Genomic DNA, 27,914 nt, shown 5'->3' with positions numbered 1-27,914 from the left:
TGATTAAAGTGGAGGAGTGGCTGGAGGGGGGGCAGGGGAGAGAGGAGAATCGTTGGGTGGCTGGAGGGGGGCAAGGGAAAAAGGAGAATCGCTGGGTCGCTGGAGGGGGGCAGGGGAGATAGGACAATCGCTGAGTGGATGGAGGGGGCAGGGGACAGAGGAGACTCGGGTGGCTGGAGGGGGGCAGGGGACAGAGGAGAGAAGAGCATTGGTGGGTGGCTGGACGGGGGCAAGGGGAAAAGTAGAATCGCTGGGTGGCTGGGGGGGGGGACAGAGGAGACACATTCTCACCCAGCAGTCTCACTCTCTCTCTGTCACACACACACACTTGCACTTTCACTCTCTCTCTCACACACAGTCAATCTCACACATACTCTCTCAAACATACACACTCCGAGGAAAACCTTGCTAGCGTCCGTTTCATTTGTGTCAGAAATGGGTCTGTTTTACTGTTTTCATAATATGCTGAAAAGCAAACAAGTTTGGTAAACCACCAGGATGAGAACCACTGCCACAGGAAGCATAACATCTCAAACCAGGCACCAAGAGTAATGTGATAAGCATGTTAAACTTGTGCCTTGCTTTATCAAGTGGAACATTTCCTATCCAACTCACACCATAAAAAGATGTATTCTTCAACTTGTTTTTTGATCCTTATTTTTACCCACTTAACTGCAAATCATTGATTCTTTACCAATCTCACTTTTACATGCCACAAGCTCATTATTTTTTCATGTTACAGGGTTTTCCAATTCTCCTCCCCCTCCCCCTCCCTCTATCACAAGACATGAAAAGCATCATGACAACCTGTAGATTGTAAAGGTTAAAGCAAAGGGACACAAAGCAAAGTACACATAAAATACAATTTAATAAACCATTTCTTAATTCTAGAAATGTTGTGGAGATAGAATCGCAAAGCCTTTCTTTGTTAGGATGAAACGTTTCTTTTTGTTTATTATTATTTCCAATTTTTTTTTCAAAAGTCATGTTGCCTCTTTTCTGGTGCCTGTTGATTTTTCCAAGTGATCTGTTCTACCTTGGGGTGCTCAGTAACAACTGGCTTTATGGCAATGGATGGTATCTTCTAGTAAAACAAATCAAAACAAAAGCAAACAAAAAAGAAAATTACAAATTAAAAAGGAGAAATTCTTGCAATCCATGTTATGATTTACTCCCTCAGTTCTAGTAACAGATTTTCTTTGGCACTTGAGAATGATCACAAGTAATTTGCTTTTTTTTTTAATTCATATTGAACAAAATTTACAAAGCCATTCATACATTTTTTTTTACTGACTTCAAAAATTGGGAATATTCAAAATACACTTTAACTCCACTTCATTCTTTCATTATTTACATATATATACAAGAGAAATGTAAGAGTTTATGTTTTAATTGTATTAAAAAGCTCCACTGTTTTTCTTTTATTGTTATTTTTTTTATAGTTATATGGATGTTCCATGTGAAGGCTCAATGGCTTCTGAAATGACTCCCCCAGGCATGGTCTGGAATGACATCTGCATGGATGTTTTCACAGGGCTTTGACGAAATAGTCCTCCATTGGGCGATCTGTGTTTACATTGTATTGATGGCATAGTGGCTGAGCTGCTGAGGGGTAATGGTAGATTGCTGCCAGTAACTGACATTAGTGTCCTGCCACTCCCATGACTTGTCTGTTCTGGTAAAAAGGTGGTGACTGAAAGCTGAGTATTCTGGTATTCACGCATAGGTTCCAGAGTCGGACCCGACTGCATTCCACCAATCTCTAGTGCTGATATTTCAATGGAGGCGGTGGAGATCTGTTTGTGGGCTAAGTCTTCATCCATCAAACTGTTTAAACGTCTGTGAACTTGCTCCAAATTCACTTCTTTATCCTAGTGCCAGAAAAAGAAAGCAATTAGCCCCAAACAAAAAAAGAATACAAATAAGAAAATGTTTGGTTCCATTTTAAAAGCTGACTAACCAACACTAAAAATCTATATAATAGGGAAGTGAGATACTTTATAAAATATATACAACCCCATTTTAGATAGGATGTTGAAATGTACAATTCTGTTTTGTTTTTTAATTCGTATATACCACTTGACATCTACCAAAATTGTGTATATTGAGGTGCTGTAAGTATTTTTTCTGTTGCTGGAGGACACACAATCCCCAGGATTCTATATAGTGTGCCAACAGATCTGTGTGGCTTTTATAACAATGCACATAACTTAACAAGCTAATGAGCGCTGATAACAGCACTTAACAAGCAATAATAAGCACTAATTGGCAACGATTAGAATTTAGGCACACAAGTCTCCAAGGGTCCTTTTACAAAGGCATGCCGAAAAGTGGCCTGCGGTAGTGTGGACACGTATATTGGACATTCGCTGGACCATTTCTCCACCACATCTGGGAAACGGGGGGGGGGGGGGGGGGGGGGGGGGGGTTTGGGGGAGCCCAGAAATGGACATGCGGCAAAATTAAAACCAGTGTGTGTCTATTTATAGCCTGAGCCCTTAACGCCATCCATTGACTTAAGGCACATGCAATACCCGTGTGATAATTGTCCTATGCACCAACAGCCAATTACCACTGGGAATGCCCCTGCGGTAGAAAATGATTTCTACCACGGGTTTTTGGCACACACCAAAATCAGAATTAGCGCCGGTGCATGCGCTAGCTGGGCGGTAATGCCAATTTGATGCACATTGCGCGCGCATAGGCCCTTATGTGCCTTTGTAAAAGGGTCTCTAAACGTATTCTGTAACGATGTGCACCAAACGACTAACACAAGCAGGCAAAAAGGGCCTAGTTTTAGGCAGGGAAATGGGTGTTTCGTGGGTGATCCAAAATTTACGTGCCTAGTTATAGAATATGGCCCAGTGCACCTAAATCAATGCACTGTGATTTATGCCTTATTTTCGTTGGTGTAAATGGGCACACGTAGATTTAGGTGCTAAAATATCAACTAAGTGTATTCTATAATTGGCGCCTAAATCAAGACGCCGATTACAGAATGCGCTTAGTCGGCACTGATTTCAGCGCTGGTTTTTTTAGGCGTCATATATAGAATCTCCCCCAATATTGCTTTCTACCTGAGGCAATGGAGGGTTAAGTGACTTGCCCAAGATCACAAGGGGCTGCAGTGGGATTTGAACCATGCTTTGCTGCTCTGTTGTAAAATTCATGCAGGAATGCACATGTGTAAATTGGTGAAAGCATTCAATTTACAAATTTAAACATGGAAAAAATCAATTGAGGAAACACAGGCACTGGCATGTATAAGTGCCAACACTACTTACACATGTAAGTTGTGAAAATACCAGCTTATAACATGTGTCAGCACATACATGTATGCTTTGCCATTTTGCAAACCAACATTTGTAAATGCCAACAGACATAGGCCTGCATTTGTCACTAGATTCTGAATTGAAGAGTAAAATAAAGAATGAGGTTTAAGAAGGATACCTCCTTTAACCTCTCATGTAAAGGACCAGCCTAAATGTGCACTTTTGAAATACTTAAACATGGGAAAGAGCAGGTATAAATCCTAAAATGTGAACTGTTGTGAAATAGGGAATACACGAGATCTAATATCAGTACTCACACCACCACGTTCAATATCATACAGCAGTCACCTCAGTAAACAACCTTGCTAGCTTATAAAGAATTGGCAGGACATTGGCCACAGCTTTATTGATGTAACACAACACTTTACTTAACAAGAACAGTGTTAATTTAAAAACTACCCCAACAATGATTGACTCTTCCCCACCCCATACAGTTAGTCATTGAAGAACTAGCTGTTCCTGTGGCAGTCTGAGACCTTTGAATAACATTAGTACAAATGCATGACCACAGTGGTGCAGGGTCGCACCCCAACTTGAGGCGGTAATACACATGATCCCACAAAATATACAATAACTTCCCTGAATCCTCATTTCCCCTCATCCTATTCAAACTAGGTTGCCTTCTACCCAGTTATGACCAGTAACACCCCCCCCCCGCCCCCCCACCCCTGCCCCCATGGCACCCAACACAATAGCACCTTTACCCTCCCCCCCCCACAGTACCACCCTAGAAAAACCAATATGCAGACCTAAGTGAGAACAGAATGGGAAAAACTTCCCACATTAAACCAACCTTCCTACCACTCCCACCTTCCCACAAACTGAACTCTTTCCACCAAACCGAGTTCACCTTGTCAGACAGGTACAGCTCTACCTACCTTCCCACAGCATCCAATTAAAGCAATAACTCAAATCACAACATGCTACTCTCTCCTCCATCCCCCACCCATGCCTTTTCCTTTGTTACTCTTTCCAAGTTTCAAGTTTATTTAAAGACTTACTATCCCACTTGTCACAAAATGCCTAGCCACCCACCTGGGCTACCCCCACAGCCACGTAGAGGGTTTATCTCCAGCACAGCTCAGGTCAGCCTGAACCTGCCATTTGTGATCTACACTAGCACCCACCTCTCACCAACTGGGTCCCAACCACCTCTGGCCAAGTCTCCCACTCTCAATGTATTCCCCAGTGATTTTTAGGTTATTGGAGAACACACTCCCAGTGGTTCCACAGTTCCCAGAAAGTACTCACAGACCCAACACACAAATCACCAGGATTCTTAGTCAGTCCAGACAAGCAGAGGCAATAAACTAAAAAAAACGAAACAAAACAGCACATAATAACAGGTAACTGAAATATGGATCAATTATAACACTACCTAAACATGTGTTTACTATCTAAATAGTACCTGACAAGATCAGGACATATAGCTGCTTACAAGTTATCAAATATAACTGTTCACAGGGCCTCAGCAAATAGACCCTTCTCTCTTTTCTCCCTGGCTAAGACCGGAGAAAAAGCCAGTACATCCTAGCTGAATTTTGAGCTCCTGGGGCAATCATAGCCCAGAACAACAAGTTTTAAAAATAGTTGGCCACACATTACAGATTATCTCTTATCTATGTTAACTAAAGAGGGAACATTCAGTTCTCTGTAACAGCTTTAAACATAAACATGCAACACCTGCTGGCCAAACTAGAGAAATACACTTTAATAAATAATTAATACAGTTTTATAGGCTTAAAACCCACTGGTTTGTCACACCACCCATCAAACAAATGTTTGAGCACCATACAATATAATGGAAATAGCAAAGAAGAAAAAGAAAAAAAAACATAACCAAAAAGAAGTGGGCAGAACTACAAAATTAAAAGAAAAGGAGGAGGGTAAGGGAAACACATAAGGGAAGCTGTGTGATCCAGGTCCAGTGTGCGGATGCCCCTCCTGCCTCCCCTGTTCCATAACTCTGAGTTTCACTCCTTATGCTCAGCCAGGTGGGCTCAGCCACATTATATGCTCTCAAAATTAACCTGAGGGCACCTTTAGTCCTGCCCATGACCTGTCCATATCATGTCTCCCTTGCAATTTACATATAGGACTAAATCATCCAACAAATGGCATAGAAAAAAGTGCATAGCACTATTCTATATATGATGCTTAAAGTTAGGCGCCTTTTATAGAATAGCGCTTAGCAACAGGAACTACAGCTACATTTAGGCATGACCATAGTAACATAGAGGGGCATAATCGAATGGGGGGCCCATCTCTAAGGGCTCCCATCTCTAAGGACGGCCACGTAAAGGGGCATCCCTGATCGTATTATCGAAACAAGATTGGCATCCATCTTTCGTTTTCTATAATACAGTTGGGGACGGCCAAATCTCAACATTTTGGTCGACCTTAGAGATGGCCGCCCTTGTTTTTCGCCGATAATGGAATCCAAAGACGCCCATCTCAAAAACGGCAAAATCCAAGCCTTTGGTCGTGGGAGGAGAAGCATTTGTAGTGCACTGGTCCCCCTCAGATGCCAGGACACCAACCGGGCACCCTAGGGGGCACTGCAGTGGACTTCAGAAATTGCTCCCAACTCCCCCCAACCCCCCCCCAGGTCCACCTGCCTGAAGTACACTCACCCACTACAACTGTTCCAGGGACCTGTATACTGCTGCGTTGGGCCTGAGTATGGTATTTGAGGCTGGCATACAGGCTGGCAAAAAAGTATTTTAACCTGTTTTTTTTATGGTGGGAGGGGGTTAGTGACCACTGGGGGAGAAAGGGGAGGTCATCCCCGATTCCCTCCGGTGGTCATCTGCTCAGTTTGGGCATCTTTTCACAGCTTGGTCATGAAAAAAATGGACCAAGTAAAATCGGCCAAGTGCTCGTCAGGGCCGCCCTTCTTTTTTCCATTATCGGCTGAGGACGCCCATCTCCTAATCACGCCCCAGTCCCACCTTCGTTACCCTGCCGACACGCCCCCATGAACTTTGGTCATCCCCGCGACGGAAAGCAGTCAAGGGTGTCAAAAAATCGGCTTTCAGTTATGCCGATTTGGGCGGTCTTGCAAGAAGGGCGCCCATCTCCCGATTGTGTCGAAAGATGGGTTGCCCTTCTCTTTCGAAAATGAGCTGGATAGTACACCGTAGTAAATGACGGCAGATAAAGACCTGAACGGTCCATCCAGTCTGCTTCCTTAGCATGTGGGGAAAAAAACCAATGTAAGTGCACGCTAACTTTTCCCACAGTTTAGTAAAGGGACCCCTAAACTATTAGAGCCCATTTACTAAGTTCGTGCTAAAGGTGGCCTGCGCTATATTGCACAGCTGTAAAATGGCCTAAGTTTTTAATTCTTCAATTAATGGCCACAATCTAATTCCGAATGAGTGCATGGCCATTATTTCATGAACCCTTACCGATACCTATTTAGTAGGCAGAAAGGACTCACGCGGTAACAATGAACGAATCGGTTGGTGTGCAGCAGTATAACTGCACTAACCGATTAGCACTGGGTACACCTACTCTCTACCCCCCCCCCCCCCCCACCCCAAACACTTCCTCAGCGCTATAAAATAAAAATATTTTTTTGCACCAGGGAAGCATATGCAGATGCCAGAACTACCGCAGGATGCCAGAGTGCATCCTGCCATAGTGCATTTTGGAGGGAAGTATACGTTAGTGCTTACTGCTGCTGCTTAGTAAAAGGATCCCATAGTTTGCAAGTTTAATTTTTATTGATGTTTTAGAATGTTCTAGTTTCTATGTTTTAAAATATGCATGTCAGGTTGTAACTGGCTTTCATTTTCTCGATAAGTGAGATATAAATACTTTAAATAAACAAAAATCAATCAATCAATCACATCCCTAAAATCTGTATAATCTTTGCCCTTACTGGTTCTCATTTCCTGGAAGCTTTATGTTTCTGCAGCAACATGCTTTAGCAGAGACATCCTCTTCCACATTATATTATGAAAATCTGTTAATTCAAGCCATATACAGTAGTCTTATTTAAACATGGATGCATTTAATAGTTAATTGGTTGTATTTATCTCACATCTTTCCATGAGAAGCTCAAGGTAAGTTACATTCACATTGCTCGTGCTCCTTTGCACAGCAACTGAGCAGCGTCCTTCTAATCCTGGACTTTGAAGGTTATAGGTAAAAGCTATATAATTCAAAGCATAATTGGAGAAGTGTTTGTTTTTGGGTTTGATAGTGAAGCATTGTTTCATTTATATAGAATAGTGTCTATGCACTTTTTTCGGTGCACATTTGCAAACAAGACTGTAAAAGTAAAGACCAGAGATTGCAGGATCAGTGTGATAAACCTGAAAATATCATCTGTATAGATATACAGTGGTGGAAATAATATTTGATCCCTTGCTGATTTTGTAAGTTTGCCCACTGACAAAGACATGAGCAGCCCATAATTGAAGGGTAGGTTATTTGGTAACAGTGAGAGATAGCTACAATCACAAATTAAATCCGGAAAAACACATTGTGGAAAGTATATGAATTTATTTGCATTCTGCAGAGGGAAATAGTATTTTAATCCCTCTGGCAAACAAGGACCTAATACTTGGTGGCAAAACCCTTGTTGGCAAGCACAGCGGTCAGACGTCTTCTGTAGTTGATGATGAGGTTTGCACACATGTCAGGAGGAATTTTGGTCCACTCCTCTTTGCAGATCATCTCTAAATCATTAAGAGTTCTGGGCTGTCGCTTGGCAACTTGCAGCTTCAGCTCCCTCCATAAGTTTTCAATGGGATTAAGGTCTGGTGCATGGCGATAGGCCACTCCATGACCCTAATGTGCTTCTTCCTGAGCCACTCCTTTGTTGCCTTGGCTGTATGTTTTGGGTCCATTGTCGTGCTGGAAGACCCAGCCACGACCCATTTTAAGGCCCTGGCGGAGGGAAGGAGGTTGTCACTCAGAATTGTACGGTACATGGCCCCATCCATTCTCCCATTGATGCGGTGAAGTAGTCCTGTGCCCTTAGCAGAGAAACACCCCCAAAACATAACATTTCCACCTCCATGCTTGACAGTGGGGACGTGTTATTTGGGTCATAGGCAGCATTCTCTCCTCCAAACACGCGAGTTGAGTTCATGCCAAGAGCTCAATTTTTGTCTCATCTGACCACAGCACCTTCTCCCAATCACTCTCGGGCATCATCCAGGTGTTCACTGGCAAACTTCAGACGGGCCGTCACATGTGCCTTCCGGAGCAGGGGGACCTTGCGGGCACTGCAGGATTGCAATCCGTTATGTCGTAATGTGTTACCAATGGTTTTCGTGGTGACAGTGGTCCCAGGCTGCCTTGAGATCATTGACAAGTTCCCCCTTGTAGTTGTAGGCTGATTTCTAACCTTCCTCATGATCAAGGATACCCCACGAGGTGAGATTTTGCGTGGAGCCCCAGATCTTTGTCGATTGACAGTCATTTTGTACTTCTTCCATTTTCTTACTATGGCACCAACAGTTGTCTCCTTCTCGCCCAGCGTCTTACTGATGGTTTTGTAGCCCATTCCAGCCTTGTGCAGGTGTATGATCTTGTCCCTGACATCCTTAGACAGCTCCTTGCTCTTGGGCCATTTTGTAGAGGTAGAGTCTGACTGATTCACTGAGTCTGTGGACATGTGGTCTTTCATACAGGTGACCATTGCCGACAGCTGTCTGTCATGCAGGTAACGAGTTGATTTGGAGCATCTACCCTGGTCTGTAGGGGCCAGATCTCTTACTGGTTGGTGGGGGATCAAATACTTATTTCCCTCTGCAGAATGCAAATAAATTCATATACTTTCCACAATGTGAATTTTTTCCGGATTAATTTGTGATGTGCTATCTCTCACTGTTACCAATAACCTACCCTTCAATATGGGTGCTCATGTCTTTGTCAGTGGGCAAACTTACAAAATCAGCAAGGGATCAAATACTTATTTCCACCACTGTATATATATATATTATATAATATATATTATATATATATTTAGCACATGGATTAGCTCGCTCTAATTTGGCAGTTACCGCAAGTCCTAGGAACGCAAGAAAGAGATTGCCTCAAGAAGAGAGTTTTCCTTTTGTGACAATTGAGATAACTGCAAATGCATAACTTTAGTTATGATGAATTAGAATTGATGATGAATTTAAAATATATTAAAGTGAAAGACTGATATAGTAACATAGTAAATGACAACAGATAAAGACCTGAATGGTTCATCCGGTCTGCCCAACAGTCACACTTATTATCAATTCACAATTAAACCAACAATGAATGCAATATAAATACTTTATCATGGTCTTTCTTTGGTGTTCTGGGACTAGCCAGAGAAGTCTGCCCGTCACTGTTCCTTACATTCCAAACTACTGGAGTTTGCCGTCGAAGCTTACTCCCAACCTATCTGAATCTGTCTTGTCATCTGTGAGAAACAGACCGTAAAAGTCTGCCTGGCGCTGTCCTCACGTTCCAGATATTGAGGTTGCCATTGAAGTCCTTTCCAGCCCATTCTAAACTGGATTGCCATATAGGCGACACAAATCGTGCAAGTCTGTCCGGCACCGGCCTTAGTTTTTCACAGCTGAAGTCGCCATCTAAGTGCCACTCAACACATCCACATACATGCAGCCATTTAAGGGTTTCTTTTTTAATACCATCCATTTTCTAATTTGAGATCCTCTGTGTTCAGGGGAACAAGTGCTTCAAATGCATGAAAGGCTAAAATTAATAAAACATCCAATGACAACAAGTACTATATATTCAAAAAAGCCCCAGAGACTGTAGCCTACCTAGTCACTGGCTGCAAAAAGATCCCCCTGACTGACTACAAAGAAAGACACAATAAATTAAAGGAATGCCTTTGTTTGAAGCACTTGTTCCTGTGCTGCCATGATATGAGAGAATGCAATCAAAAAGTCAAAAACACTGGACCGAGAATGATTTGGGTGATAGAAATGTCAGTTACCACTTTATGAAACTAGGAGTCACTGCCCAGTGTACAGCAGTTGCTAAGAAAGCAAATAGAATATTAGGAATTATTATGGAAAGGAATTGAAAACAAAAGTGAGACTATTATAATACCTTTGTAACGCTTCACGGTGTGACCACACTTGAATACTGTGTGCAATTCTTGGTCACCGCATCTCAAAAAAGATGTATAGCAGAATTAGTTAAAAACAAAAAAAGTACAGAAAAGGGTGACAAAATGATAAAAGGGATGGGACGACTTCCCTATGAGGAAAGGCTAAAGAGGCTAAGGCTCTTTAGCTGGAGAGAGATGGCTGAGGGAGATATGATAGAAGTCTATAAAATACTGAGTGGAGTGGAACAGGTAGAAGTGAATCGCTTGTTTACACTTTCTAAAAATACAAGGACTAGGGGGCACGTAATGAAGATGCTAAGTAGTAATGTAAAACAAATGAAGAAAATATTTCTTCACTCAACTTGTAATTAAATTCCGGAATGGTTTCCGAGAATGTAGTAAAGCCGTTAGCTTAGCGATTTAAAAAAAAAGATTTGACTAATCCTAAATGAAAAGTTCCTATGTGGACTTGGGAAAATCCACTACATATTTCTAGGATAAGCAGCATGAATCTGCTTTTACAGTTTTGGGATCTTGCCAGGACTTGTGACTGGATTGGCCACTGCTAGAAAGAGGGTAATGGGCTTGATGGATCTTGGACTGTCCCAATATGACAACGCTAATGTTCTTATGAAACTGATACAATCCTTCTGATTGTACTAACAAAATATTTCTATAATTAGTTGTAACTCTTAATGTCTGTGGTATTTAGGGGTGTTTGAATATTTTTTTTGTTACATTTGTACCCCGTGCTTTTCCCACTCATGGCAGGTCAATGTGGCTACAGGTATTATTTGTACCTGGGGAAATGGAGGGTTAAGTGACTTGCCCAGAGTCACAAGGAGCTGCCTGTGCCTGAAGTGGGAATTGAACTCAGTTCCCCAGAACCAAAGTCCACCACCCTAACCACTAGTCCACTCTTTTCTGTGGCATGTGATACTAACACTTTGAGTTAGGCACCTCTACCTAGCTTATTAAAAATTACTGTCAAAAAAGAATCAACACTCAGCTGCAGCAGAAAGTCAGAACAAACAAAAAAAGCAGTTCACCAATTTCAGTAGGCATAATGAATAATTTATTAAAATAGCAAGCATAAACAGTGTTGGACTTCTTAATGTCCAGTTAATTGAAACAACTATATCATGTGCCCTACATGTTTTGACACTTCAATTCCTGCATCAGAGGCAAATATAATAATTTTGGCTGGGACATAGGACCTCATCTAAAACAAAGGGGACATATAAACCTAAAAGCACTAATAAAACTTGTCAAAAAGATAAAACTGAAGAATAATACAGAGACCATCCAATAGTAGTCATAGTAGTTGTAGTAATAACAATAAAATCATCAACCTCTGGCCATACTTGTCATTAGATATAGTGCTGAGCTGTAAAGTGGACTAGATCTAGAAACTTTGAATTGAAAAACACAAGATTATGGCCATCAATCATAGTAACATAGTAGATGTTGGCAGTTAAAAACCTGTCGGTCCATCAGTCTGCCCAACAAGATAAACTCATTGCATAGATATGCATACCTGTTCATTGCCATTTTAGGGTATAGATTGCAGAAGTCTGCCTGCACTGGCCTTGTTGTAAAATTTCTGAACTTGCACTCCCCGCCATCCAATTTAATTCAGCCTTCATCAGGGCACAGACTATAGAAGTTCTGCCCAGCACTGGCTTCATACCTAATATCCCTAATCTTTCTTTGGGAGGTCATTTCTACAGGAAACATTAATAAATCTGTGTTGATTTTATTATAATTATTTGTTTGGTCCCAGTCTTTGGAAAAGCCTGGTTTACTTTTCCCACTTCTTTTATCTCTGCAAAACATCTAAAATCAGGGTGTCGACGGATCCAAGATGGCGCTGGAGAGCGGACGCACATCGTGAGTGCTCCTGAACCTCAAGTTTGGGTTGGTAGTTTGGTGCGTCCCCAAGATATGGGGAAAAGAAAGGGAAAAATCGGTACCCCAGCCTCCTCGGGACCGATTGGGAACCCCCCCACACGCCAACCTACCTTGGAGCAATACGGAGTTTGGATGTCCCAATGAATACTCCAGGGGAAACCAGGCAGATAGCCATGAACAGCAGCACGGAGGGAGCTACCTTAAGCCCTCCTCCACAAGGCATGACCCCGCCACAACCCGGAAGCAACGGTGTGTTGGATAGCGAATGCCTGGAGACGTCCGGAGTGGGCTTGGTTGTCCAGGCGGTCAGAGGAGGCTCCCCCACTGAACATTTTGCTGGAGAAATATCAGATGGGGCTACAAGGGTTACCTCAACGCATACACTGCTCAGAGAAAGAGCTCCCGGGGGAGATTGCGGTTCGGTAAGACCTGCTATAGTCACTCTAGACACTCTCTGGGATGCCATACAAGGGGTGAACTCATCCTTGTTTAAAATTTCTGAATCTCTCCGTGGAGAAACACTAGAGCTTAAGAATAATTTTCAACAATTGTCCAATAAAATTGAAGAACAAAAGAATGACTTTAAAAGATTAGAATCTGAGATGAAATCATCTAAGGAAGTAATAACTACATTGATTAAGGAGAAAAATGTGACTGCTAAGAAAATGGAATCTCTTGAAAATCAACTCAGGAGAAATAAACTAAGATTTCTTAATTTTCCTGTATCTACATTTATCTCTCCGTTGGAACTATTAAAGAAATACTTCTTAGAAATTTTAGGAATTGCAAAAGATAATTCTCCGCCGGTTGTGAAAGCTTACTATATAAAAAGAAATTTGAGATTAAATATCAAAGGCCTAGTGAGGCTTTAAATGTTACTGAATTGCTAGAAACATCAGTTGAACTTGAACGAGCAACTTTACTTGTCTCTTTTGCTTTTGAATTGGACAAAATAAATGTTTTGCGTTTATATTTCCGACATATGAATGAAGTGTTCATGGGATCGAAGATAAATGTATTTCCAGACCTGTCTAAAGAAACACAGTTGAGAAGGAAGGAGCTCTCTTGGCGTTTAAACCAAGAGTGATAGCCCTAGGAGCAACCTTCTTGTTAAATTTCCAAGTGTTTAATTTGTTATGAAACTAATAATTTTCTTTTACCAACCCCAGAAACTTCAAGAATTTGTAGCAAGTAAAGAAGTATGAGAAGCCCCTCTGGTGTAGTAAACTAGAATAATGCTGTTGTTTGTTTGTATTGTTGGGATACCTTCCGCTCTAATATTAGATTGTAATTGCAAATTATTTTATTTTTTTCTATATCTTGGATCTCCATGTTGTGGACAAAAGCAATTTGGAAAATTTCTTTCTATGTATTGTTTCTTATTGTATAATTTTCAGATATTCTGATAACTAATTCGTTTATGAATGTTATAAAATATAATTAATAAGAAATTTAAACTAAAATCAGGGTGTCAAAAATTGCAACTTGGACTTTTTTTTTTTTTTTTAGAGAAAAATGACCTTCTGCCACCTTATGATGTTTTTTTTTTTATTTATTTGAAAAAGAGCCCCTTTACTATTAGGCTGTTAACAAAACAGTAAGTTCTAGGTCAATCTATACTGCTGAATCTCTTCATAAAGATGGTTAATAAATCCCACTAAATAATAAATAAATGTATGAGGAGTTGATCTGTTTTCTTTGGTTGAGAACTATGATACCATCCAAAAGATAAAGTCAGTGATATCCCATTTATTTTTTTTTATCTAACTTCAGACAGGCGGACCCAGGCCCATCCTCCCCTACCTGTTACACTTCTGGTTCTAAATATGAGCCCTCCAAAACCCACCACAAACTCACTGTATCCACATCTAGGTGCCCCCCTTCACCCGTAAGGGCTATGGTAGTGGTGTACGGTTGTGGGTAGTGGGTTGGGGGCTCAGCACACAAGGTAACGGAGCTATGTACCTGGGAGAAATTCATGAAGTCCACTACAGTGCCCAGTTGGTGTCCTGGCATGTCAGGGGGACCAGTGCACTATGAATGCTGGCTCCTCCTACGTCCAATGGCTTGCATTTGGTCGTTTCTGAGATGGGCGCCCTTGGTTTCCATTATCGCTGAAAATCAGAAACGACCAAGTCTAGGGATGACCATTTCTAAGGACAACCTAAATTTCAAGATTTGGGCGTCCCCGACCGTATTATCGAAACAAAAGATGGATGTCCATCTTGTTTTGATAATACGGGTTTATTCGCCCCTCCATCGGACGTTTTGCGAGACGTCCTCAGCAAAACGTAGGCGTCCCTTTGATTATGCCCCTCATTGTCTTGTACCTCATATCATATATGCTGAATAAATGTTCATGATTCTGTTGTACCATACTGATGACTGTGGCATGGGTTATTGAATAGTCATTGTGGGTGAGGGGGCAGGGGCTTATGGGAGGATTCTGCCTAGCCTCCTTGAGTAGCCATGCTAGATGGATTAATCAGTGTGACTATCACATGCACGTGACTTGCACTCACGTTATATTGTTACCCTAACCATGTGATTTCATGTGCAGAATGGATACCCTGAAGTGTTTCATACCAGAAGACACAGTGATACTGTACTTGAATGGTGGGATTTCATGCAGGATTACAAAGCATCTCTTGCTGTTAGGTGCTTAGGTACTAACCCCATAAGTGGTATCCCTCTGCTACATAAGTAAATACAAGGTCTTGGTGTTGGTGCAGAGGGACTGTGAGAAACCCCTGAGGGTCAAGGAAGAAGGGATCCGGGAGAGGAGCAAGATGGGTAGGTTTCATACCCAGGATTCCAACTACAAGTCCCAGGATCCTAGGGGCTGGGAAGCAACGCCCCCACTGAGGCATATGTTTCCCAAGAGCTGGAGAAGAGAGGAGGACTACAGTTCCAAGAACCCCTGCAAAGCCCTGGGGGCAGCAAAGGGAGCAGCAAGGAACTGCAAGTCCCAAGATCCCAAGGAAGAGGATGGGGATTGGCTGAGGAGGAATAGTCAGGAGGGAGAGGACCAGCTGGAGACCATAAAGGGAGAGGAGCCCATAGAATGGGAGGGGGAGAAAGAGGTCGGAGAGGAGATCCAAGCCCAAGATGACTGGGGAAGTGAGCACATGGAGATTGCCGCTCTAGCAAGGGTATAAGGGAAGAAGTTGAAAGGCTTCATAATAAACCTTCTTCAAGGCTGGGGAAAGCTTGGAGGAAACGTTAAGCAGCTGAAAAGCAGTGAATGATTTCAGCTGTGGCCTGAAGACAAACCTGGCTGGAGAAACAGGTAGTGAATTGAACTGTGTCCAGGAACCTAGCCATGCTTTTGAAGCAGTGAGTGATTTGAACTATGTCCAGAAGTCATGCCATGCTGGGGAGGCAGTGAGTGATTTAAACTGTGCCCAGAAGTCATGCCATGCTGGGGAAGCAGTGAGTGATTTGAACTGTGTCCAGAAGTCATGCCATGCTGGGGAAGCCGTGAGTGATTTAAACTGTGTCCAGAAGTCATGCCATGCTAGGAAGCAGTGAGTAATTTAAACTGTGTCCAGAAGTGGTGCCATTTTAGGGAAACAGTGAGTGACTTGAACTGTATTCAGAACACTGCCATGCTGGTGAAACAGTGAGTGATTTAAAACTGTGTCCAGGAATCAGGCTATGCTGGGGAAGCAGTGAATGATTTAAACTGTATCCAGAAACTGTGGCCGGCAGGGGTGGGGGGGTGGGGGGGGAGGGACAAGAGGTGATATGTGCTGTAACCAAGGACTGTGTCTGGAAGAGAAAATGTCTTTGCCTTGCGGATGGAATAATGCGGTTTGTAGCATATTTTGGAGTCTGCTTCTGGCAGTGCTGTGTCCAGGGAAGGGCCCTTCCTGGGTCAGCAGAGTTCATACCTGCAGGAAGGCCTGAAGGGGGTGGCCTGCTGACAGGACACATATTTCTGCTTACCTTGACCAGGGACATGCAGATAGTATGCCAGACCTTCCATGCTGCCTTGTGGTCCAGCCTCTTTCCACCTGGGCTGAACAGTGTGTACTCATTATAGAGCCCCAGTCATGCCAAGAGGTTGTTCTCTGCTTCGAAGTTTCCCTCCCTCTTGACTATCATGTTGTGCTTTCTACAGTAGGACCAATAGAGGCTATTGTGTAAAAAGGGTCTGGAAACATTTTATTGCAGCTATATGGGGCAAACTGTACCATGAGCATAGGGAGTGCGGGAATGTATGTGCAAGTAGAAGACATGATATTACTTACACATGTAACCGACACAGGCACCTGGAGCAAAATGCTGTCACTTACACATAGACATCACCATAGAAGCCCTGGCTATTTTTCACAAGCAGACCAGCACCAGTAGCCACATGCATACAGATCTTATGACAGTTTGCATATGCTGCCACCAAACTGGGTATATGAACTATACACATTGATATGTAAGCTATTTTATACCATCTTCACATGGCTCTCATGCCTCCATTTTTATGAAGAAGCAATCTCAACCGCCACACTGGTTCAACATGTATGGATGTTTTCACACTCATTTTTGGATCTTAGATACTATTGGGCTCATTTCGAAAGAGAAGGATGCTCATCTTTCGACATAAATCGTCAGATGGACGTCCTTCTCACAGGATTATCCAAATCGGCATAATCAAATGCCGATTTTAGACATCCCCAACTGCTTTCCGTCACAGGGATGGAAAAAGTTCAATGGGCCGAATCGGAGTCGTAGCGAAGGCAGGACATGGGCGTGCCTTACACTAGGACTTCCTCAACCCATAATCAAAAGAAACAAGGATGTCCCTGATGAACAATTGGACGACTTTACCTGGTTGTGTTTTGCTTACGACCAAGGCACAAAAAAGTGCCCGAAATGACCAGATGACCACCAGAGAGAATCAGGGATGACCTCCCCTTACTCCCCCAGTGGTCACTAACCCTCTCCCACCTTCAAAAACATCTTTAAAAATATTGCCAACCTCTATGCCAGCCTCAGATGTCATATTCAGATCCATCACAGTAGTATACAGGTCCCTGGAGCAGTTTTAGTTGGTACTGCAGTGCACTTCAGGCAGGCGGACCCAGGCCCATCCCCCCTACCTGTTACATTTGTGGAGGAAACAGCGAGCCCTCCAAAACATAGTTGTGGGTGGTGGGGTTTTTGGGGTGTTTGGGGGGGTTCAGCATACAAGGTATGGGAGCTATGTACCTGAGAGCAATTTATGAGGTCCACTACAGTGACCCGGGGTGCCCGGTTGGTGTCCTGGCATGTCAGGGGGACCAGTGCACTACAAATGCTGACTCCTCCCACGCCCAAATGGCTTGCATTTGGTCGTTTCTGAGATGGGTGTCCTTGGTTTCCATTATCTCCAAAAATCAGAAATGACCAAGTCTAGGGATGACTATCTCTAAGACGACCAAATTTCAGGATTTGGGCGTCCCTGACCGTATTATCGAAACGAAAGATGGACGTCCATCTTGTTTTGAAAATACGGGTTTCCCTGCCCCTGGATGGGGACGTTTTGAGAGGCTGTCCTCATCAAAAAGTGGACGTCCCTTTCGATTATGCCCCTCTTTGTGTCTCAAGTCGCCAACACCTCATGGCATGGAGGTGATTTGAACTCATTACTATTACAGAAAGAACAAAGATGTATCTTTGAAATGGACACTGTTGATCCAGCAGGACTCAATAATGAGATAGACCTATCTTTTTTTAAATTGTGAAATTAAGACACTGAGAATTTATAGTAGCCATTACATTGTATAATATATTAATCGTCATCTTTCTGTTAATTATTTTTTGATATAAGGTCTTTTATTTGTGTCATTATATATATATATATATTTAGGCTTTCATCACTCACTTTTACTACATATTTTTGTGCACTTGTAGATTTATAACACCTTTGTGTATACACAAATATGTAATACTCGTTCTATAGTCATATCATCCAGTATCTCTCTCTCTCTCTCTCTCTCTCTCTCTCTCTATATATATATATATATATATATATATAATATTTTTTATATGTTTGTATGTATTTTAATATTTTTTATTAATGACCTCATAAGAGATCGGTGTTGCTGTCTATGGTTACATCACATATTGTCTTCCAATATATCACTCAGATCAGCGTTGCTATCTATCGATGTAAGTCTTTTCTGCATTCATTATGCTTTTAACATGATTTAGTAAAGATTTGAGATATTTACCTTAATTGTTAATTGATCAATACATTGCTAAATATTACTATGGCCCATTTGACACTGTATGTATTATAAAACTATATAGATTTTTTCTTAATCCCAGACTGTATCAATGTATTGTCATAAATATCACATGCAGTATCACTGTTAAGAGATTGGTATTGTCAGTGCATTATTTGTGCCGGTACAGTGTACCAGCACCTTTTTTCTGAGGGACGGCTCACCTGCCCGCCTTCAGCTCCCCGACTTTCCGTTCATGCCCCCTGCGTTGAAATCTTCTATTTACCCAAAGTCACAGCGGCGAACCGACAGTGAAAGCAGCAGGCAGGCTTGCCTCCTCATTGCTTCCCTTCCTTCTCAACGTCCTGCCTTCCTCTGATGTAATTTCATTTCCGCGAGGCTGGGACGCTGTGAGGGAAGGGAAGCGATAAGGAGGCGAGCCTGCCTGCTGCTTTCACTGCTGGTTCGCACGAACGGGAAGTCGGGGAGCTGAGGGTGGGCAGGTGGGGCTGGGGTTGGAACGATCTCGGGGGCAGGTGGAGGCTGGGGCGAGTCACTGGACATGGAAGGGAGGGCAAGGCAGGGGAGAGAGGAGAATCGCTGGACATGGATGGGAGGAAAGGATAGGGGCTAAGGAGAATCGCTGGACATGGATGGGAGGGGAGGCCAGAGGAAAATCGCTGGACATGGATGGGAGGGGGAGGGAAGGGGAGAGAGGAGAGTTGCTGGACATGGATGGATGGAGGGAAGGGCAGGATAAATGCTGGACATGGATGGATGAAGGAGAGGGAAGACAGGAAGAAGATGCACATGGATGGAGGGGAGAGAGGAAAAATGCTGGACATGGATGGAGTGGAGGGTAGGGATGAGAAATGTTGGAGGGAAGGAAAGACAGAGGAAGGAGATGCACACGGATGGAGGGGAAGGGAGAGAGGAGACATGCTGGACATGGAGTTTAGGAAAGACAGGAAGTAGATGCAAATGGAGGGGGGGATAGGAGGAATGCTGGACATGGATGGATGGGAGGTAAGACAGAGGAGGAGATGCACATGGATGGAGGGGAGAGAGGAGAAATGCTGGACATGGATGGAGGAGGTAGAAGAAAAATGCTGGGCATGATGGAGGAGAGGGAAGAGAGAGGAAGAAGATGCATATGGATGGAGGGGAAGGGAAAGAGTTGACATGCTAGACAAGGATGGAGAGGAGGAAAGAGAGAGGAAGTGAGATGAACATGGACGGAGGGGTGGAGAGAGGAGAAATGCTAGACATGGATGGATGAGAGGGAAGAGAGAGGAAAGAGATGCATATGGATGGAGGGGAGGGAAGAATAGGAAGAAGATGCATACTGATGGAGATGAGGGAAAGGGAAAAGAGGAGAAAAACTGCACATGGATGGAGAAAATAGGCAAAAACTGCATCCACTCTATATACCTCCTCCAGTCAAGTCTGCGGATGACCCAGCTTTTACCTATGGATGTAGAGCAAGAAAGGAAGGAAACAAAAAAATAAATTGAAAGAAAGCCCTGGAAACGGAGTTAAGGGAACAGATTGAGAGCATCAGAATCAGAGACTGGGACCAACATGATCAGAAAAACAAATTCACCAGACAACAAAGAAAGAAAAATCATTTTATTTTCATTTTAGTGTTTGGCATATGTCCAATTTGAAAATTTACATCTGTCTTTTTTTTTTTTGCACTGGGTATACTGGAGCTGTAACAGCTTACAGAAATTATTTATAATGAAAAGAAATCATAAGTTAATTTTATCCCCAATACTGGTATAGTATTTTCAATGATACCTGTTTATATGTGCTGTGGCTGGTATAAGGGGTGTGGCTACTGTGGGTGTGGCTACCATATGGGTGGAGCCAGATGGTGACCCCACCCATAATGAGTACCGGTACCTTTTTTCCTACAAAAAAAAGCACTGGATATTGTAATCCATGGATGTAGTTTACATAAGTACATAAGTGTTGCCATACTGGGACAGAGCAAAGGTCCATCAAGCCCAGCATCTTGTTTCCAACAGTGGCCAATCCAGGTGACAAATACCTGACATGATCCCAAAAAGTACAAAACATTTTATGCTGCTTATCCCAGAAATAAGCAGTGGAGTTTCCCCAAGTTCATTTTAATAACGGTCTATGTTTTTTTTCCTTTAGGAAGCCATCCAAACCTTTTTTTAAACCCTGTTAAGCTAAGTACATAAGTATTGCCATACTGGGAAAGGCCAAAGGTCCATCAAGCCCAGCATCCTGTTTCCAACAGTGGCCAATCCAAGTCACAAATACTCGGCAAGATCCCAAAAATGTACAAACCATTTTATACTGTTTATCCCAGAAATAGTGGATTTTCCCAAGTCCATTTAATAACGGTCTATGGACTTTTCCTTTAGGAAGCTGTCCAAACCTTTTTTAAACTCCGCTAAGCTAACCACCTTTACCACATTCTCTGGCAACGAATTCCAAAGTTTAATTATACGTTGAGTGAAGAAAGACTTCTCCGATTTGTTTTAAATTTACTACATTAAAGCTTCATCGAATGCCCCCTAGTCCTAGTATTTTTGAAAAAAGTAAACAGACGCTTCACGTCTACCCGTTCCAACTCCACCTATTATTTTATAGACTTCTATCATATCTCCTCTCAGCCGCCTTTTCTCTAACCTGAAGAGCCCTAGCTGCTTTAACCTTTCCTCATAGGGAAGTCGTCCCATCTCCTTTATCAATTTCGTCACCCTTCTGTTTACCTTTTCTAATTCTACTATATCTTTTTTGAGATGCGGTTACCAGAATTTAACACAATATTCGAGGTGCGGTCGCACCGTGGAGCGATACAAAGGCATTATAATATGCTTATTTTTGTTTTTCATTCCTTTCCTAATAAAACCTAACATTCTATTTGCTTTCTTAGCCTCAGCAGCACACTGAGCAGAAGGTTTCAATGTATCCTCAACAACAACACCTAGATCCCTTTCTTGGTCGGTGACTCCTAACGTGGAACCTTTCATTACATAGCTATAATTTGGGTTCCTCTTTCCCATATGCATCACATTGCGCTTGCTCACATTAAACGTAATCTGCCATCTTTTTTTTTCCTTTCATTACAATATTATCTCAATTGCTAATCACTCTATGCATTGCTAAACATCACTGTAGCTCATGTAATTACTATTCAGTTTTTTATACGGTAAAACATTTATTCTCAGTTTCTGAGTGTTTTATAGCTCTGTCATAAATATCACATAGAGTATTTTTGTTTAGAATCAAGCACCGCTATTTAAATCTGCTTTTTATTAAATTTTAATCCATGTCAATGCAGAAGCACTCACACACCTAAACAAACAATACAGCATTCTCGAAGTCATACTTTTACATCAACATATATATTTTTAACATATTTATTATCTCTTCATTACATGTAATTCATTACAACAAGGCAAACAATTAAGATTAAGCCATATTTATTTTGTATCGTCAGCTGCTACGTATATGCAAATTAGATACAACCAGACACAGACATCAGTGTTCACGTCAACACAGTTGTCATTTTCAACGTCATCTAGTTCAGTACATTTAAACCGCACAATTCAATGGAACCTCTGTTTGCTCCTTCATCAAGGAACAAAGGGACCTTATGATCTTGATGCATCAAATAACTACTTACTAATCAGATGGGTAAGTTTTAGCCGTTTTCCTTGCACACTAATGAGTTTTGTGCACAGCACCATTCATTAAGCTTTTAAGCACAACACTAATCATTAAAAGAGACATGGAGGAGCATTTTCAATAGAACATCTAAATCAGAATTTGGCCATTTTACAAAAATGTCCAAATTCTGAACAGGAAAGAAGGTCATTTTTGAAAAAGATAGATGTCTATCTTTTATGTTCAAAAATGCTATGGATGTCTTGTGATTTGGACATTTTGTGATTTGGATGTCCTTTTTTTTGGTCCATTTTCAAACAAAAGATGTCCAAATGCAAGACATCCAAAACATAGGAGGAGTGGCTTAATGGTTAGTGCAGCGGGCTTTGATCCTGGCAACATGTGTTCAATTTTCACTACTACTCCTTCTGACTTTGGGCAAGTCAAATGCTCAAGAAGCATTCTTGGATATGACATCTCAGCCTGAATTTGGACGTTTTTTGTGAAACATCCACAATCAGAACAGGAAAGGTCATTTTCTACAAAAAAAGTCTATCTTTTCCTTTTGAAAATGCTGTTTGGAAAAATGTATTTAGAAAATACACAATAAAGTGAAACCATTCACATGTTCTAAGTGCATCAGAAAGTCCACACGGGAGAGAAACCGTTTGCATGTATAGAGTATGGTAAAAGCATTGGTCAGAAGGTCAGGAGTGAAACCATTTACATGCCCCGAGTGTGGTAACAGCTTTGGTTGGAAAGACAGCCTCACATGACATCAGAAAATCCACACAGGGATGAAACCATTTATAAGCACAGAGGAGGTAAAAGCTTCAGTTGCATTGGGACAGGTAATTACGGAATGTACACTCTTGCTATGAAGTATGAAAAAATAGAACCCTGGTATTTAGATATATGTAATGAGAGCTCCTTTTCATCTATAGATCTGAATTCAAAGCCAAATCTAATGATAAACAATAGACACAAGGCTCAGATGTTATAAAAAAAAAAAATAGAATAGGTAGAACAGTGGAAAAGTGACATCCCGGGAAAGCAATAAGGCATCCTTGGGGGCACTGCAGTGAACTTTATAAAATTCTCCCAAGGTACACATCTCACCATTGCTCCCTTACCTTGTCTGCTGAGCCCCCAAAACCCACCTAAAACCCATTACCCCCAACTGTACACTACTACCATAGCCCTTACAGGTGAAGGAAGCACCAATATGTGGGTACAGTGGGTTTATGGTGGGATTTGGAGGGCTCACAGTTTCCTCCACAAGTGTAACAAGCAGGGGGAGGTAGAAGCCTGGGTCCACCCGTCTGCAGTGCACTGCACCACTACTAGACTACTCCAGGGACCTGCATATAACATCTGAGGCTGGCATAGAGGCTGGGGTGGGAGGGGGATAGTGGCAATTTGGGGAGTAAGGGGAGGTGAGCCCCGATTCCCTCCAGGGGTCATCTGGTCATTTGGGGCACCCCTTTTATGGAGTAGAGGAGTAGCCTAGTTGTTAGTGCAGCAGACTTTGATCCTAGGGAAGTGGGTTCAATTCCCACTGCAGCTGTTCATTATAAAAACAGGTCTAGCTCAAAACGTCTAAGTTTTAGTCCTGGACGTCTTTGTTTCATTATTGCTGAAAAACGTCCAAGTCTTAGGAATATCCAAGTCCTGCGTTGAACATGCCCCTGGCACACCCCCTTGAGATTTAGACATCCTTCTGACGGACTTCAGAGAAAAACGTCTAAAAAGAGGTTTTGAAAATACTGATTTATTATTTTATTTATTGCATTTGAATCCCACATTTTCCCACCTATTTGCAGGCTCAATGTGGCTTACAGAGTTTGGTTATGACATAATCATTCCATGATATCAGATACAATTAGTAATGTACAAAGACTAGGTGAAGGAAGAGAGATGGAAGGTGTTAGGCAAGATATAAGGTGGACTGTAATGATTGGGTGAGTTGGTGAGGTAATTTTGTAAGGCTATCCAGCTTATAATCGAAAGAGAAAAACGCCTATATTGCGACCCAAAACGGGAGAAGGGCGTCTTTCTCCTGTGGGCGCCCAAATCGGTATAATCGAAAGCCGATTTTGGGCATTTCCAACTGCAATCTGTCGCAGAAACAGGTAAAGTTGATGGGGCGTGTTGGAGACGTGGTGAAGGCGAAACTGGGACGTGGTTATCGGCCGAGGAGAGATGGGCGTCTTTAGCTGCTAATCGAAAAAAAAGGCGTTTTTACCCGATTTTGGGTCACTTTTTTTGGACCATTTTTTTCACGAACAGGTCCCAGAAAAGTGCCCCAACTGACCAAATGACCACTGGAGGGAATCAGGGATCACCTCCCCGGACTCCCCCAGTGGTCACTAACCCCCTCCCACCAAAAAAAACCCCACTTTAAAAACTTTTTTTCCAGCCTCTATGCCAGCCTCAAATGCCGTGCCCACCTCTATGACAGCAGAATGTGTTCTATCCTGTGACAGCCTTTCCCTGGTTCTGATGTGGCTCTCGGGTGAGTGTGACACCTTTTCTGTTAAGGGCACTGCAAAGTCACATCAGTAATGCATTGTGGTGGGTGTAGGGTATTGGGCTCCGTGATTCCACTAGCTTGTGCCACATGCTCACGATGTTGGTAGTTGGTAGGCTCTACTCCCATGGTGCTTTTCCCCCTGCTTACTGGGTCAGAGTGTGCCCTGTTTTGTTTCCGGTAGTCCATGAGGTAGTGGCCATTTTTGTAAGCCAGTTTTAGATCCCTTTCACGTGTTAGCCATGTTACAGAACTTAGTTCTTCCCTTGAATGTGGCTGAAAGAGGGCATTGTACAGCATTCTGCCAGCTCAGACCTACTGCTCATCTTAGTACCAGGGAGACTCGTTGCCAGTGGGGCACAACCTCTGCAGTTAACTGTGAGTAAGCGTGCTTATTCCAATAAAGGACGTTTTCGGAGAGATTAGTCTTCAGGTGTCAACTGGTGTGCCAATATTATATAGCAGCAATAAGTCCTAGAGGCCTGCGTGTATGCAGGTCCCTGGAGCACTTTTAGTGGGTACCGCAGTGCACTTCAGCCAGGTGGACCCAGGCCCATCCTCCCCCCACCTGTAACACTTGTGCTGGTAAATGGGAGGTCTGCAAAACCCACTGTACCCACATGTAGGTGCCCCCTTCACCCCTAAGAGCTATGGTAGTGTTGTTCATTCGTGGGTAGTGGGTTTTGGGGTTGGGGGCTCAGCACCCATGGTAAGGGAGCTATGCATGTGGGAGCGTTGTCTGAAGTCCACCACACTGACCTCTAGGGTGCCCAATTGGTGTCCTGGCATGTCAGGGGGCGAGTGTACTACGAATCATGGCCCCTCCCACGACCAAATGGCTCGGATTAGGACGTTTTTGAGCTGGGCATTTTTAGTTTCCATTATCGCTAAAAAAAACAAATGCCCAGCTGAAAAACATCCATTTTTTCGAAAATACGGTCTGTCCCGCCTCTTCATGTACCCGTTTTTGGACATAGACGCCCATGGAGATAGGCATTCACGTTCGATTATGCCCCTCAACGGGTTCTCTTTGTAGGCCTTGTTGAATAGATGTGTCTTCAGAGATTTACGGAAGTTAGTTATTTCATCAATAGCTTTCAGGGCTGTAGGTAATGCATTCCACAATTGCGTGCTCATGTAAGAGAAGGTAGTGGCATGTATCAGCTTGTATTTTAATCCTTTACAGCTGGGGAAGTGCAGATTGAGAAATTTGGAAGTTTTTGTGAGATAAACGTCCAAATGCAGACTTATGTCACTTTTTAGACGTTTTTCTAATTTTGAAAATGAGCCTGACTATGTCCAAATACTTTTTGTTGTTGTGGTAGCATTAGTTATCCGAGAAGGTATATTGATTTTTCAACCCGTGGTGCTTTAACCTTTCATTCCTTGATTCTGAATTTCCCGCTTTTTTTCTCAGGCACCGGCAGTGTACCAAGTTTCATTTTTGTTCCTTTTTTTAAATTTTAACAAAAATACGTATGTATTTCTCAGTGATTTCCTTTTTTAAAAAAAGAACAGTTGTCAATATAACTAACGCCGTTGTTTACCAGTGATCTTGCAAAACATATGTTTTCCAACTTTTGTGACATTTTGCCATCACTCAAACTGATGCGCTGTATATTGGCAATCCTCACTACAATAATAGCGACACTAATTTTTATTTTACATCTTCTGTAATATATTTTAGCACATACGTCTACAATACAATCACCTTATTTTAGGAAATTTTCCAATTTTGCACAGCCTTATCATTGCTTGATTCTCGAAGACGCTTGTGGTTTTAATACATCTTGACACATATACTTTTCCAAGTTTTCTCCTAATGATATCTCTATTTAAAAATTTCACTATTCATTATTTTTTAGATTATGTCCCTATTTCATAGGGAAGAAACTTGGCAATTGAACAGAGTCGGTGAGTTGTTACCATCCCTTCATATTACTTATATTATGTTTTATCACAGCAACATATGTTCAGTTGAAAGCTCATTTCTGTCTAGCTAAAAGGATCACACACACGTAGTTTCTACTTTTGGGCAACATCAACCACGCACTATAAACTTTTTTACAGAACTTTTGGTTAATACAATTTATCTGTGATGTATTTTTAGGTTCTCTTGAGCAACAAGCACAATGCTACAGCTTTCACATGTCTGTCGGTTGCAATTTATGATACCTATTATTTATTAGGTATAATAGCTTTTATATGTTTGTTGGTTTTAATTCAAGACACTTTTTATAAATATATGCTTTATTATAATATATTGACAGGTTTATTTATGATGTTTTTAAGCATTATTATTATTATTTTTCTGAATTACAATGTTATGTATGTTTAACACAGACCCCTGATATAGGCACTGTGCTCTGAAACTTGGCCTGTCGGGTCCTCATTGGAATATTGATTTTCAACAATAAAGAACTGTGTCCCATCTCTGAAGGCTCTTGATGCTTTTTGCTGTATTTGGACTTTGTTCTGTACTTTGAACCCTTTCTGGGCTGTTCCATTTTTTTCACATCCTTTTTAAGGAGTAGAGATACACATATTTTAGACAGGCCTTTCTATTCACTACTGATTTTGTAAAATGCTGCTGCCAGACTTCATTGCAGACATAAACATCTCTTTCTTCAGAAAAATGTTCTATCTAAAATGGAACTTTAAAACTGCATATTGAAATGAGTCCAATTTTCTGTATATTATCATATCATGTGAGAACCTGTATACCTTCAAAAAATATTCTACATCTATAGTTCCAAAATTCTTACAAAACTTAAATATTCAGTGGCCAATCTAGAAAAGTCTGCTAGGCCTTGCACACCACTTAGCTCAATTTTATTGCACAATTTATAGGGTGCGCAATGCAAAAATGAGTTTTACACACAAGCTATTTGGAAAGCTTTATGTAGACACCAGTGCACAGCACATTTAAATCCATGATAATACAGCTTTTTAGGAGTAGAGAACTGCATAGAAGACCAAAATAGCTCAGTGCTGGGGCTTTCATGCAAGGTCTAAGGAGGCATAGAAAGTTCACTCATTCTTCTGTGATCAACGTTGGCAAGGATTTCATGCCTGCCTTTCCTATTTATTGTGAGCTATAGACCCACAATGGTTTTTTCTGGGTTCCGTAAAGTGCATGGGTAAAATAAAAGACAAAATTGAAGGGGAAGTATACTGGAACAAAGAGCAAGGTGCCGGACTGTTGAGAACTGCATGTG

At 42.0% G+C, this 27,914-nt stretch overlaps 1 protein-coding gene across 1 annotated transcript in view; it reads right to left on the bottom strand.

The window, feature by feature from the left end:
- Positions 1–1,442: 1,442 nt before the first annotated feature.
- The window catches only part of GRID1 (glutamate ionotropic receptor delta type subunit 1), a 1,935,592-nt gene continuing 1,909,120 nt past the window's right edge, over positions 1,443–27,914 (bottom strand). The window contains exon 16 of the mRNA XM_030203368.1: positions 1,443–1,871. Within this exon, the coding sequence (XP_030059228.1) occupies positions 1,443–1,871 (429 nt within the window). The remainder of the gene's footprint in view (positions 1,872–27,914) is intronic.

Source organism: Microcaecilia unicolor, chromosome 5 (assembly GCF_901765095.1).
Source record: "Microcaecilia unicolor chromosome 5, aMicUni1.1, whole genome shotgun sequence".
Classification (NCBI taxonomy): Eukaryota; Metazoa; Chordata; class Amphibia; order Gymnophiona; family Siphonopidae; genus Microcaecilia; species Microcaecilia unicolor.
This window is presented reverse-complemented; position numbering and strand designations above follow the sequence as displayed.